Source organism: Theropithecus gelada, chromosome X, assembly GCF_003255815.1.
Source record: "Theropithecus gelada isolate Dixy chromosome X, Tgel_1.0, whole genome shotgun sequence".
NCBI classification, from domain to species: Eukaryota; Metazoa; Chordata; class Mammalia; order Primates; family Cercopithecidae; genus Theropithecus; species Theropithecus gelada.
The window spans coordinates 104,836,394-104,852,049 of NC_037689.1; the positions used below are offsets into that span (position 1 = coordinate 104,836,394).

General features: G+C 35.5%; 1 protein-coding gene across 1 annotated transcript in view; it reads left to right on the forward strand.

The window, feature by feature from the left end:
• The window catches only part of TBC1D8B (TBC1 domain family member 8B), a 73,023-nt gene that overhangs the window by 30,817 nt on the left and 26,550 nt on the right, over positions 1 to 15,656 (forward strand). Inside the window, exons 8-11 of the mRNA XM_025373622.1 lie at positions 6,432 to 6,581; positions 7,170 to 7,320; positions 7,804 to 8,018; positions 15,013 to 15,130. Coding sequence (XP_025229407.1) covers positions 6,432 to 6,581; positions 7,170 to 7,320; positions 7,804 to 8,018; positions 15,013 to 15,130 — 634 coding nt within the window. The remainder of the gene's footprint in view (positions 1 to 6,431; positions 6,582 to 7,169; positions 7,321 to 7,803; positions 8,019 to 15,012; positions 15,131 to 15,656) is intronic.

The window sequence follows — 15,656 nt, forward strand, 5'->3', positions numbered from 1 at the left end:
TTTAAATAGAAGTAATGGGTTTCCTACATGATAATGTAGATCCAAATAATAGTTTAACCAACATGACTGATTTTTTCTTGCCTTGATAAGAATAAGGTGTTTCTTATGACTATAATATAAATTTGGAAAATGATGTTTAGCTGTGGGAGTAGATTTATTTCTAAGTTGGGAAACCAGAAACTATTGAAAATGAAATTCACACCCATTAAATTGTGGACTATGAACAGGATCCTATTTAAGATAAGCTTCTGATATTTGAGAAAAGTATTTGTTTGTATTTTTTTGTTTTAATTATTGGTTTTACAGGTCAACTCTGTAACCATTTATTATACCGAGTTTAAGAAGTATTCTAATTTAAATATAGTATTTTGTAGAAATTTACACATAAAGAAATGTTCATCTTTTCTTTGTCTTTCCTTCACTTTTAGAGCCGTATGATAATTGTAAAATCAATGTCAGATGATAAAAATGAAACTGATTAAGAATAGCTGCTATAGAGTTAACAATCTATATTGCTTTCTAGATGTGATTGGATTTTGCTCAGGCACTAAAAGTCTGATGAGTGCCAAATTTACTTGTCATAAGTGTGAACACCCAAATGGAGAGAAATATATATTTATCTCCAAGTACATATATAAAACACCATGGGTAAAACTTTCCACTCAAAAGAGCCAGAGCAAAAATGTTCAAAAAATTTAAGTTTAGTTCCTTGAATAATCTACTTTATTATACTCTTCAAAATTTTAAACATTATTTTAAACTACCATCTTTGAAGGTAAGTGTTTTTTATTTTATTTTTTGTCATTTTTTAAATTTTCTGACCACCTACTGCCTGTTGATGAAGGTGAATGTTTTAACATGACTTTATGAATACTTAAGAGGTAATAATGGATAGGACTGGCATACTTGTCATCACTCTTATAAATTTATGTTTAGGGTTTCATTACTTAAGAGGTTATTTTTTTTCCCTCTGGGATACTTTTCCTGTAGTTTAGAACAATAGATAAACTGATGATTCAGTCATTCAAACTAAAGGAATGTGCTGTGCTTGAGATCCAGACTACAACCATGAATTTTCCAACCTGTATTTGCAAAAATGTAGCTCCTCATTCAAACCGCTAAACTTAAAATATTAAGTGGTCAAGTATGTGATTTGTCAAAATAAGCATTTTTTAAAAAAAAAAAAAAAGAAAGGAATTGTTGCAATTTGAGACCTATACTCTCTAATCATTAATTCTTCCTTTATTGGCTTCTTCTACCTTACCCTTTTATTTACACATTGATTTGAATACTCCTCCTTACCTTTCCTTGAATCCCATCTATATTCATCTGTTCTCATGCTGCTATGATGAAATACCTGAGACTGGGTAATTTATAAAGAAAAGAGGTTTAATTGATTCACAGTTCTGTGTGGCTGGGTAGGCCTCAGGAAACTTACAATCATAGTGGAAGGCACCTCTTCAGGGGTGGCAGGAGAGAAAATGAGTGCTGAGCAAAGGGGGAAGCCCCTTATAAAACTATCATATCTCATGAGAACTCACTCACTATCATGAGAACAGCATGGAAGAAACTGCCCATGATTCAGTTCTCTCCACCCAGTCCTGCCCTTGACATGTGGGGATTATTACAAGGTGAGATTTGGGTGGGGACACAGAGCCAAACCATATCATTCCACCCCTGGCCCCTCCCAGATCTCATGTCCTCACATTTCAAAACACAATCATGCCCTTCCAACAGCCCCCTAAAGTCTTAACTCATTCCAGCATTAACCCAAAGTCCAGGTCCAAAGGCTCATCTGAGATAAGGCAAGTCCCATCTGCCTATGAGCCTGTAAAATCAAAAGCAAGTTAGTTACTTCCTAGAGACAATGGAAGTACAGGCATTGGGTAAATATACTGTTCCAATTGGGAGAAATTGGCCAAAACAAAGGGGCTATAGGCCCCATACAAGTCTGAAATCCAGCGGGGCAGCCAAATCATAAAGCCCTGAAATGGTCTCCTTTGACTCCATGTCTCATATCCAGGTCACACTGATGAGAGAGATGGACTGCCACAGCCTTGGGCAGTTCCACCCCTGTAGCTTTGCAGGGTACAGTGCCCCTCCTGGCTGCTTTCACAGGCTAGTGTTGAATGCCCGCAGCTTTTCCAGGTGCACGGTGCAAGCTGTCAATGTATCTACCATTCTGGGGTCTGAAGGATGGTGGCCCTCTTTTCATAGCTCCATTAGGCAATGCTCCAATGGGGACTTTATATGGGGGCTCCGACCCCACATTTTCCTTCCATACTGCTCTAGCAGAGTTTCCCCCCATGAGGACTCTGCCCCTGCAGCAAACTTCTGCCTGGACATCCAGGCATTTCCATATATATGCAATCTAGGCAGAGGTTTCCAAACCTCAGTTCTTGACTTCTGTGCACCTGTGACTTCTGTGCATCTGTAGCCCAACACCACATGTAAGCCACTAAGGCTTGGGGCTTGCACCCTCTGAAGCAATGGCCCAAACTGAACCTTGGCCTCTTTTAGCCACAGCTGAAGCTGAAGCAGTTGGGATGCAGGGCACCATGTCCCAAGGCTGCATAGAGCAGGGGGGCCCTGGGCCAGGCTCATGAAACCATTTTTCCCTCCTAGGCTTCCAGGCCTGTGATGGGAGGGGCTGCCGTGAAGGTCTCTGGCCTGTCCTGGAGACATCCGAATTTGGTGATTAACATTCGGCTCCTGTTGCTTACACAAATTTCTGTGGTCAGCTTGAATTTCTCCCCAGAAAATGAGTTTTTCTTTTCCATGACATCATCAGGCTACAAGTTTTCCAAATTTTTTGCTCTGCTTCTTCTTGAACACTTTGCTGTTTAGAAATTTCTTCCACCAGATATCCTAAATCATCTCTCTCAAGTTCAAAGTTCCACAGATCTCTAGGGCAGGGGCAAAATGCCACCAGTCTCTTTGCTAAAGCTCTATTTCCCAATAAGTTCCTCATCTCCATCTGAGACCACCTCAACCTGGACTTCATTGTCCATATTACTATCAGCATTTTGGTCAAAGCCATTCAACAAGTCTATAGGAAGTTCCAAACTTTCCCACATCTTTCTGTCTTCTTCTGAGCCCTCCAAACTATTCCAGCCTCTGCCTGTTACCCAGTTCCAAAGTTGCTTCCACATTTCTGGATATCTTTACAGCAGCACCCCACTACCTGGTACCAATTTACTATATTAGTCCGTTCTCACACTGCTATGAAGAAATACCGAAGACTCGGTAATAAAGCAAAGAGGTTTAATTGACTCACAATTCCACATGGCTGGGAAGGCCTCAGGAAACTTACTATCATGGTAGAAGGCACCTGTTCACAGGATGGAAGGAGAGAGAATGAGTACTGAGCGAAGGGGGAAGCCCCCTGTAAAACCATCAGCTCTCTTGAAAACTCATGAGAACAGCATGAGGTAAACCATCCCCCTGATTCTGTTATCTCCATCTGGTCCCATGCTTGACACATGGGGATTATTACAATTCAAGGTGAGATTTGGGTGGGGACTCAGAGCCAATCTTAATGTCCAGCCCTGCTAGGGCTTGTACTGGCTTCTTGGATTTCAAACTAAAATACCACTGGATTGGTCCACCCTAAGCTGCTACTTTTCCTCTGCCTCAGTCATGGGCATTCTTTATCTTACTTAAGCTACTAAGGTTTGCTAAAGTTTAAGAGATGAAGTTAGTGAGTCTTGTCTTTCTTTTATTTTTTACCACTCTTAGTAATAACTTGCAATAGCTGGTGTAGTTATAATCCATAGAGGCCGGGTAACTGATATGTTTTAAAAGTAAAACTTTGGAGTTCATAAAGTTTTATGTGAAAAAAGAAAAGACTCAGAGTAACTAAAACAGTGTTGATGAGGACAAACAAAGTTGGAAGACTCAAGCTTTCCAATTTCAAAACTTATTATACAGCTATGGTAAATAAGACATTGTGATACTGGCATAAGGGGAGACATGTAGATCAATGTAATATAATTGAGACTCTAGAAATACATTCTCACATTTATGGTCGGTTAATTTTCAACAAGAAAGCCAAGCTAATTCCATGGGGGAAAGAACTATTTTCAACAAATGGTGCCAAAACAATGGATAGCAACATACTCCCCACCCCCCAAAAGATGTTGTACTCTTTTCTTAAAGCATACACAAAAATTAACTTAAAATGGATCAAAGACTGAAATGTAAGAGCTGAAACTATAAAACTCTCAGAGAACACATAGGAGTTAATCTTCATGATCTTGAATTAGGTGATTGTTTATAGATATGACACCAAAAGCATGTGACCCTAAAGAAAAAATAGGTAAATCGGATTACATCAAAATTAAAAACTTTTGTGCTACAAATGGTATCATCAAGAAAGTGAAAAGACAACCCACAGAATGGAGGAAGTATTTGCCAATTATATGTCTGGTAAGGGACTTCTAATTAGAATGTATGAAGAACTCTTACAACTAAATAATAAAAGGCAAACAACCCAATTTTAAAAATGGTTAAAGGATTTGAATAGACTTTTCTCCAAAGAAAATAAAGAAATGGCCAATAAGCACATTAAAAGATTTTTCATATCATTAGTCAACAGAGAAATGCAAATCAAAAGCCTAACGAGATACCATTTCATACCCACTAGGGTGGCTATAATTAAAGAGACAGATAATAACTGTTGAGGAGAAAGTGAAGAATTGACACTCTCATATATTGCTGTTGGGAATGTAAAATGGTACAACCTCCCCCCCATACCTTCTATCCTCTAATAATCATCATTCCACTCTATACTTCTATGAGCTCAACTTTTTACCTCCTTCATATGAGTGAGAACATATGATATTTATCTTTCTGTGCCTGACTTATTTCACTTAACATAATGTTCTCCATGTTCATCCATGTTGCTGCCAATGAAAATGTTTCATTCTTTTTTTGGCTGAATAGTGTTCCATTATAAAAATTTATCACATTCTCTGTATCCATTCATCTGTTGGTGGACATTTAGGTTGATTTCATATCTTGGCTATTTTGAGTAGTGATGCAAGAAACATAGGGGTATAGTTTATATATTTATGTTTCTTTCACATTGCATGCCTGTATCAACACATCCTCATAAGCAATTGGTATTTTCAATGTTTTGGGTTTTAATAGGTGTGTAATGTTGTTTTAATTCGCAATTACCCAGTGACATCTGATGTTGAACCTCTTTCATATGATTATTTGCCATTTATATCTTCTTTGATGAGGTATCTATTTAGACCTTTTGCCCACTTTTTAATGGGTACTTTATTTTTTTAAACATAGTTTTAATTCTTTGAATATATTTATAATAGCTACTTTACAGTCTTTGTTTATGAAATCCAACAAGTGGGTCCCCTCAAGACACTTTCTATTGGTTGCTTTTTTAAGTTCTTATTTCTATTTTTAAGCCTGACTTCCTTGGATCACCCCCTGAATCAGTATAATTTAGTGGTTATTCAGTGATGGGTTAGATTTCCTTAAATGCCTTATGCTATCAAATATTCCACCTTTTTCTCAAGGATATCTGTGTCAAGGCATACGTCAAACTTCAGGCAATTTACACATCAGCTTTAGCTTTTCTTCCCTGCTTTCAAAGATAGCCAGAGTTGAGTGACTGGGGACTTCTTCTGTCCCGTTTCTTTCCTAGGCATGTTCACAGCCCTGTACATGTATTCATTCTTCTAGATCCCCAAGACTATGTTGCAGCCCTTCAAAATTCCATATCACATCTGGTTTTTCAGGTCTTCCTTTTAAATCTTTAGCCAGGCTCTTGTTTGCTCTAGCTGAAATCATAGCCTTGGACAGCTAAGTTGTCACCAGCCAATTGCTATTGTTTTCTATAATACCCTGGGAACAGAGTTTTTTCACCAAGCTGAGCTGTGAATAAAATCAAATGATAACAACACCCTGGGAATAGAGATTTTCCAGGGAGTTGCAAGTTTGGTCAAATATTGTCTATGCCCTAGGGATAAGGCTTTTAATGAAACTCCAAAAGATCCACTGGCTGCCATACTACTGGCTTTCATTTCTGAGCTTGGGCAGATAGATAGAGTTAAAAGCCCCACAGACTCTTCTGGTCTTACTCAGGCTCATTAGCTTTTCTCGAATAGATGCTTTTTAGTTTATTGCGTGCCTTTGGTTAATTCCAGTGTTCTGAAATGGTTTATTTTGAATGTTTTGCCACTATTTTGTTGCTTTTGTTGGGGAGTGTGTTCATAGAGATTCTGAGCTTGCCATTCTAGAAGTCAGGTTGTTGACATATCTAATTTTGATAGGTATGTCTCTGAGATATTGCTTTAATATTTGTTATGTATATAGATTGTGGCTTATAAATGACAGTAAACATTAGAATATTTTTCTTGCAGAAACTTAAGCATGCATCTGGGATAATTGCATTCTTTCTTTTTCAGCTTGCTATTAGTTCTGAGTCTACAGAGCCATCTGATAATTTGGAGGCTCAATCTTCAACAAGTCAGAGGGAATGTGGTAAAACTGTGAACACTGAAGCCTTAATGATGGTATTTCACCCTCAGAATTTGGAGACTCTTAATTCTAAAATGGTAGGAAAACAAAATATTTAAACCTATGGGCTGAAACAGTTGGTGAAAAGTAAAAATTTTAAAAGCAGACTAGAAGGTGACACAACTGAAAATTCTTCTTTTGGGACTTGAAAAGTTTTCCAGCAGGTACTACTGTGTAACTTATTTAGTTCCACTATACACAAGGACTATTATCAGGAATGAAGATAAAAGATAAAAGTTGGACATTGGGGATTTTTACAGATACATAATAGTTGTACATATTTATTGACATTGGGTTTTATTTGCATAGATTTCTAATCCTGACATAGACGTGATTTGGGGAGACTGATGGTTTAAAGCTTTGTCTCCCAAGTATAACACTTTTACCATTTTTATATGAATTTAGCTAAGAATTAAAATAGTAAATTAAAGCTGCTGTGCTCACATGAGTTTACAAGATTTTCATGATGACAAGGATTCAGTGTTTCACCCCTGGGTAAATGCTGATTTTGGTTTTCTATGTTCTTAATTTCTATAGATGTTGTTTCAAGGTAAAGAGAGTGGGCAAGTTATTTTACAGTTAATTTCTCACTAGATTTAGTTGTTTTGATTTTTCTGTCATTACAGTTGAAAGAAAAAATGAAGGAACAGTCATGGAAAATACTCTTTGCAGAATGTGGGCGTGGTGTTAGTATGTTTCGAACCAAAAAGACTCGAGGTCTTGTTGTAAGAGGGATTCCAGAAACCTTAAGAGGAGAACTCTGGATGCTTTTTTCAGGTATTACATTTATTCACTTTATTTATTTAACAGATATTAACTATGCCTTTCTAGGAGTTATGCCATAAGCTAAAGCGAAAGAATTACAAAGATGGTTAGTACAAAGTCTTACTCATCTTGAGTTCAGACTAGTCAAAGAGAGAAAGGTAAGTAGTTACCTATAACTTACCTATCTATCCACACATCCAGCATCTGAGCAGATTAGTTTATTAGGCAAGATATGTATAATGGGGGAATCTTTATCTCTAGTGTCAACAGTCAGTTAAGGGGGAAAAAAGCTCATGAAAATGGTATTCTGTTGGATAAAATTAGTAGCTTGACATAGATTCTAGTGTAAAGCTCTTCTGTTTGTGCTCAGGAATCACTTAAACATAAGGCTAAATATCAAGGTAATGAAATGAAATCCAATTCTTTATGTATATATGAAATAATAGCTTAATTTTATCCCTCTTCTGTTGTATGTTAATGTAATAATCTTCACAGGTGCTGTTAATGACATGGCTACTAATCCTGGCTATTATGCTGAAGTAGTTGAGCAGTCCTTAGGGACCTGCAACTTGGCTACTGAAGAAATTGAACGTGATTTACGTCGCTCTCTGCCTGAGCACCCAGCCTTTCAGAGTGACACTGGCATATCTGCTCTGAGAAGGGTACTCACTGCTTATGCATACAGGAATCCCAAAATTGGATACTGCCAGGTATGACTTAACTATGAGCCCAACTGTATGTGTATGTTCCAAATAAAATCACATCAAATCCAGCTCCACTAATTTGGAAGTGATGATTATAAGGAAAGAGATTGGGGTGAGATAGATAGAGGATAGTATTAATTTAAGTAGGATGGTAGTGGGAATACTTAGGAGAATTGATATTTCATTATTTTTCTTTTTCAGTTAACAAATGTTTATTGAACTTCTGCTCTATAAAAGATACTCTGCTAGGAACTTAAGGCTATATAAAGATGTATCAGATAAGGGTCCTCCCTTAAAAGTATGTAGACCAGGAGATGTTAAAGCATATTCATTAAGAAACAAAAATCAAGTGAGAAAAACTGTTAGAGAAATAGAAAGTCCTGTCATGATTTATAATTAGGAGAAACTATTTTTCATCTGGAGGCATCAGAGAAGGCTTCATGGAAAAGGTAGCATTTGCAGGTCTTAAAAATTGGTGAATTTTGGACATATGGAAATAGAATGAAAAGAACATGCCAGGTGAGGGAATCCATGTAACCGAACACAGGTAGATGTAAACCTAAAGTTTATATAGGACCATGTTTGTTTAGTTTGATAGAAACATAGGGTGGATGAAGTGAAGTAGTTGGAGAAACAAATCAATAAGGTAGATTGGGATAGAGCTGGAGTTTGAATTTTATTTTACAGGCAGTGGAGGAATCATTGGAAAACAAATTGTTTAGGAGCACACCATCAATTAGGGTAGGCTAGACTGCTAACACAAACACAGATAATAGATGAAACAGTATAATTTTATTTCTTGAAGGAATAAACAAAGGAGATTTACTCTTCAGGTCAGAAGGCAGCTCTCCTCCATGAGATTATTCAGGAACTTAGACTGTAGGCTGACAGCAGACTGTCATTTTCAAAACAGAGCTTCCCGAGTACACTTTCATCACCATTAGCACTCACAAGAACAGGGAAAGAGCATGGAGAAACAACTGTAAAAGATTTTCGGGCTAGGCTTGAAAGGGGCAGATACCACTTCATGCACATTCTATTGGATAATCGTAGTCACATGGATACACCTATTCACAAGGCAGTCTGTAGAGTATAGTGTGGCTGAACAGACATGTGCAGCTACTATGGAAAAAGAGGAGATTAGAATGTCATGGATAGATAGCACTCTGTGCCATACATTTATTTATAATGGGTTGAATACCTGTAATTGTTGCATGCCAATACTACCTATCCACTGTAACTTGTCGATATATATATATTATTTTTTTAAAAAAAACTGTTTAAGTGAATGGAACATCTAAATGGCAAGGATTTTTAGCATATTTTAGGATCTCTGAAAGGTACAAAAGAAGCATAATGCTTCTTTTCTCAAAGAGCTTATACTCACAGACCCTGTGATACTGTCTGTAAGCAGTAGTTTAGAGATAGCTTCAAAATAGGCAGCACTTAATATTGACTTCTAAAAGATGAGAGCAAAGTTAGAAACATGGCGGGCAGGAGGAAAGTTATTCGGGGTTAAAGTATGAGTGATACCATTCAGGTGAGAATAAGCCTGCCTTGGGAGATAAGATTCACTAGGTTCACATTGGAATAAAAAAGTAAATTTGTATGGGACAAGATCATGAAGAATCTTCAAAGCCTGGGAAAACAGTTTAAACTTAATATGGTAAACAGATTTTGTTGGTTTTGATCAAAAACCTACGTGAGACACATGGCTGGCTAGCTTGCTCACTCTATCTATCTATCTATTTATCTATCTATCCTATCTAATCTTATCATCTGTATCTATCTAATGTTGATATATAATTGATTTACCACAAATGTCACCCCTTTAGTGGTCTCTAATATATTCACAAAGTTGTGCAAACCTTCACCATTATCTAATTCCAGAACATTTTCATCACCCTAAAAAGAAGCCCCATATCCATTAGCAGTTACTCCCCATTTCTCCTACTACCAACCCAAGCAATTGCTAACCTACTTTCTAGCTCTATGAATATGCCTATTGTGCACATTTTATATAAATTGAGTGATACAATATGTGATCTTTTGTGCCTGCCGTCTTTTACTTAGCATATCATTTTCAAAGTTCATCCATGTTGTAGCATGTATCAGGATTTCTTTCTTATGATTTAATAATACTCCATTATATGGATACATACCACATTTTGTTTATTCAACATTGATAGTTATTTGAGATATTTTCTTGTTTCAGCTATTGTGAATAATGCTGCTATGAATATTCATGTACAAGTTTTTGTATGGACATTGCTTTTTATTCTTGTGGGTAAATACCTTGAAGTGAAATTTCTGGGTTATGTGATAACTGTCTGTTTAACATTTTGGTGCACTGTCAAACTATTTTCCAAAGAGACTGTACCATTTTATATTCCCTCCAGCAATGTATGAGGGTTTTATTTTTTCTTTGTCTTTATTTTATTTTATTTTTTTACCAAATCTCCCCTTCATTCTATATACAAGGATTCTAATTTCTGTGCATCCTTGACAACACTTCTTAATTGTCTTTTCTTTTTGATTGCAGCCATCCCAGTGAACGTGAAGTGGTGCCTTGGCACTCTTGTTAAAAATCAGTTGACCATAAATGTTAGAGTTTATTTCTGGACTCTCAATTCTATTCCATTGATTTGTACGTTTACCCTTATGCCAGTGTCACATTGTCTTGATTACTGCATCTGTGTAGAAAGTTGTCAATCAGGAAGTGTGAGTTCTTTAACTTTGTTCTTTTCTAAGATTGTTTTGGCTCTTTTGGTTCCTTGTATTTCCATACAAATTTTAGGATCAACTTGTCAATCTCTGCAAACAAGAAAAAAAAGCCGCTGGGATTTTGGTAGTCATCGTATTGAATCTGTAGATCAATTTGGGGAGTATTTCATATTAACAATGTTAACTCTTCCAGCCCATAAAGACAAGATGTCTTTCCTTTTCATTTATTTAATTATTCTTTAATTTGTTTCATCCAAAGATGTTTTATAGTTTTCAGTGTTCAAGGCTTGCACTTCCTTTGTTAATTTTATTTATAAGTATTTTAATTTTTTATTATAGTAAATTGAATCGTTTTCTTGATTTCATGGTTTGATCGTTCGTTGCCTGCATATAGAAATACAATTGATAGCTGATCTGGTGTCCTGTAAGTTTGCTGAGCTTATTTACTAGTTCTAGTAGATTTTTTTGTGGATTCCTTAGGATTTTCTATATACAAAATCATGGCATCTAAATAGTGTTACTTTTAATTCTCCTATTCCAGTATGGATGTCTCTTTTTCCCTTTTTCTTGCCTAATTGACCTGGCTAGAACCTTTGGTACGGTGTTGAATAGAAGTGGCAAGAATGCATGTCCCTGTCTTGTTATTTATCTTAAGGGGAGTAATCAGTCTTTCACCATAAAGTATGATGTTAACTGTGGGGTTTTTGTAGATCATCTTTATCAGGTTGCAGAAGTTCTCTTATATGGCTAGTTTGTTGAGTGTTTTTATCATGAAAGAGTGTTGATTTTGTCAAATGATTTTTCTGTGTCAATTGAGATGATCATGTGATTTTTTCCTATATTTATATATATGTATGGGAAAAACATATATATATGTTCATATATATATATGGAAAAAATATATGTGTGTGTATATATATGGAAAAAACATATACAGATTTTTATATGTTGAATCACTTTTGCATTCCCAGAATAAATCCCACTTAGCCTTTTGGGATCCTTTTTATATGTTCTTAAGTTCAGCTTGGTAGCATGTTGTTGAGGATTTTTATGTTTTTATTTGTAAGATATATTGATATATAGTTTTCTTGTGATGTCTTCGTCTAGTTTGGGTGTCTGGGTTTCTTAGAATGAGTTGGATAGCATTTCCTCCTCTCCTATTTTTTGAAGAGTTTGTGAAGAATTGGTGGTAATTATTCTCTAAATGTTTGGTAGAATTTGCCAGTGAAGCCATCTGTTCTTAGAGTTTGCTTTGTGGAAAGTTTTTTCGTTACTAAGTCAATCTCTTTATTTATTATAGGTCTATTTCACCTTTCCCATTTTAGTTTCAGTAGTTTGTGGGTTTTTTTAGAAATTTGTCCATTTTATCTAGATTATCTAATTTGTTGGCATATAATTTTTCATCATAATCACTTATAATCTTTTTTACTTCTATAAGGTTGATAGTTCTCTATTTCCTGATTAGAATAATTTGAGTCCCCTTTCTCACTCACACTCTTGCACACCCTCACTTTCACACTCTTGATCTCTCACACTATCTCGTTCTTGTTCTTTTTTTTGAAAATTTTTTTAGTTAGGCTACCTAAAGATATTTCTATGTTTTTTATCCTTTTTGTCTTTTTTAATCTTTTCAAAGAACCAACTTTTGCTTTTGTTGATTTTTCTCTATTTCTGATCTTTATCACTTTCTGCTTGCACAAAGCTGGAAGATTAACCAGAGATAAGAGCTTAGGTCTTTTCTGTTCTTTCCTAAGCATGCATACAGCTATGAGTATACATAAAGCCATATGCATGTAGTTGGCCTTCTGAATTCCCAGGAATATGTCACAGTTTTTCAAAGCCCCCACTTTTCTTTTAACACTTTGTTAGCATATTGTTTGGCCCAACTGCTATCCACTGCCTTGGATAGCCACATGTTCAACAACTGCCCCTGATTGTTTTCAACAAACACCGCTGGGGAAAAGGCGGTTTACACCAGAGGAGCTCTGTGTCAAGTCCAATAAGGACAGCCTTGTGAGAAGAGTCTTCCAGGGAATCACAAGTCAAATAATAACAGTTACTCGGTAATGGGGCTTTGCTGCAGTTCCAACCCCATTCTGTTACATTCAGTGGCTACTAGGTACTGGTTTCTACTGTAATTGCTAGATGCTGGTTTCTTTCTTTCTTTTTTTCTCTCTCTTGCTCTCTCTTTTTTTTTTTTTTTTTTATGATAGAGTCTCGCTCTGTTGCCCAGGCTGGAGTGCAGTGGCACGATCTCGGCTCACTGCAACTTCCACCTCCTGGGTTCAAGCAATTCTCCTGTCTCAGCCTTATGAGTAGCTGGGATTACAGGTGTGCACCACCATGCCCCACTGTTGTGTGTGTGTGTGTGTGTGTGTGTGTGTATTTTTAGTAGAGACAGGGTTTCACCATGTCAGCCAGGCTGGTTATGAACTCCTGACCTCAAGTGATCTGCCCACCTCAGCCTCCCAAAGTGCTAGGATTATAGGCGTGAGCCACCACACCCGGCCTAGATGTTGGTTGTTAAGGCTACTGTGAAACTGGGGAGGGGGGTGGGAATAGGGCAATTTAAAATGCCACAAAGCTTACTGGTTTTACTGAGATTTAGCCATTTTCTTAAATAAATGCTACGTGAATTGCTGTAAGCTATTGGTTAATTTCCAGAGTTCTAAAGTTGATTCTGATGACTTTTGTCAGTGTTCTTGTTGCTTTTATAGAGGAGAACATTTTTAGAAGTTCTTACTCTGCCATTTTTACTACATCCCCTCCCAGTATGGCTTCTTGCATGGGAAAATGATTCAGTAAAAACTAAGCTTGACATCAAACAGTGTACTAGATTTGGCAAGAAATTGACATAATTAATATACAAATCTATATGAAAGGTATCAAAGTATAAAAATAAGCAATGGACATGAAAGGATTAATCACCAAAGACAAAATACAGGTTGATGTTAAAGTCTGAAAAAGAAAGTGCAACCTCAAAGAAATTAAAATTAAAACAATGAGATACCATTTTTCACTATCAAATCAATAAAGATGATTATAGTTATTACGATTCACAATATTGGCAAAAATGCAGTGAAATAAACGTTTAAACACTATTGGTCAGAAATATAAATTGGTATTTTCTTTCAGGAATTTAATTTGGCAATAATATGAAGTCTTTTAAAAATACCATGTGACCAAACAATTTCATTTCTAGGTATCTTTCCTGAGAAAAAAAGTATAGTTGGATGAAAATTTATATGAAAAAGATAACCACTGCAGCATTATATGTAATAGCAAAAAATTGGAATTAACCTAAATGTCCAACAATAATAGAATGGTTAAATAATTTATATTATATCCACCTTAGATTTTTTTAGTCATTAAAAATACTGTTTTAGAAAAATATTTAATGGCATTGAATATTACTATATAGTGCTAAGTGAAAAAATAAAGATTTAGTACACAAATTTTAGGAGAAAAAGGAGGAAAAACTGCAGAAAAATATATCAACTTAACAGTTTATTTCTGGGTACGTAGGATACAAGAGGTTTTATTTTCTCATTTATACTTTTCCATTCTCTCCAAATTCTATCCATTAAGGATTTATTACCTTTATAACAAGGGATGTGGCAATGTATATAAAAGTAATGATCTGACATTTGTGTGCAAGATAGGTAAGAAGCAGCAGCAAGTTAGAATGGTAGTGGGAATGGGAAGGAAAAAGCAAATCTGAAAGACATTTTATAAGAAGAAACTCTAGGATGCGAAACAGATGCAGCAGATAGAGAGTTTTCAGCATAATCAAAACTAGGATAGATAAGAAGAATCCTACTTGATAGGGGAAAGAAGATGTTCAGTTTTGGACAAAATTGAGGATGATTCATATCTGAGGGCTGTTTCTTTATAGGTAGTTGGAAATACAGATGAAGTTCATTTTCTTTCATTTTAGTATGTCTTTGAAAATTATGTAGGCTTTTTTCAGATTAGTGATAATTAAGGTTTTTCACTCTTTGAAATTAGAGAGGTTTTACTTATAGTATTCTGTATTTATTATATTACTGCTTCACTTTTCTTGAATGTTACTTTATAAAATAACTGATTATCAAATGTTAGCCTGACTTCACCTTGTTTTGCCTTGGACTGGCTCAGAGTTCTCATGTTTCCACTGTTATTACATTATTATTACTCTCAGTTATTCTTGTTGCTGTCAAAAACTATTATGTTTGAAAAAGTATAATTATTACCTGAGAAATATTTGCTTTTTAATACTGTTTTCTGTGAATTTTAGGCAATGAATATTTTGACTTCAGTGCTGCTTCTATATGCAAAAGAGGAAGAAGCTTTTTGGCTTCTGGTTGCTGTATGTGAACGAATGTTGCCTGATTATTTTAATCGTCGAATTATTGGTAAAAGAAAAACCACACACACATATGCATACACACATGGAGATGTACATTTCTTTTCTAAACAATTCTAGTGTCTCTTGTCTAATTACTAATAAAATAGAAGGACTGATGAATTCAGTTGTGGTATAAAATGCAAGCAATATCAAAATGTGACATTCACTGACATTCTCAAAAGAAGAGCTTTTTGTACTGAATGTATAGTCAGAAAGATTGTTTAATATGTTGCTTTTTAAAATAAAATACCTGGTCTGTTTCTTAATAAAAAAGGAAACATTAAGTTCATAAGCTCTATATTGCTAAAACAATGGCGATCTCAAGTATCCAGAGCTACTGGTGAAGTTTTGTAGTTTCTTGATGGGAGGGAGATTTCAATCAGCTTAAAATCTCCACATTTGTATGAATTATATAGATAATTTGCAAAATTTCAAAGAAGGATGAAGTTCTTAGTTTGTTAATTGTATATATTTTTTTATTTTAATTTTTTTTTTTTTTTTTTTTTTTTTTTTTTTTTTTTTTTTTTTTTTTT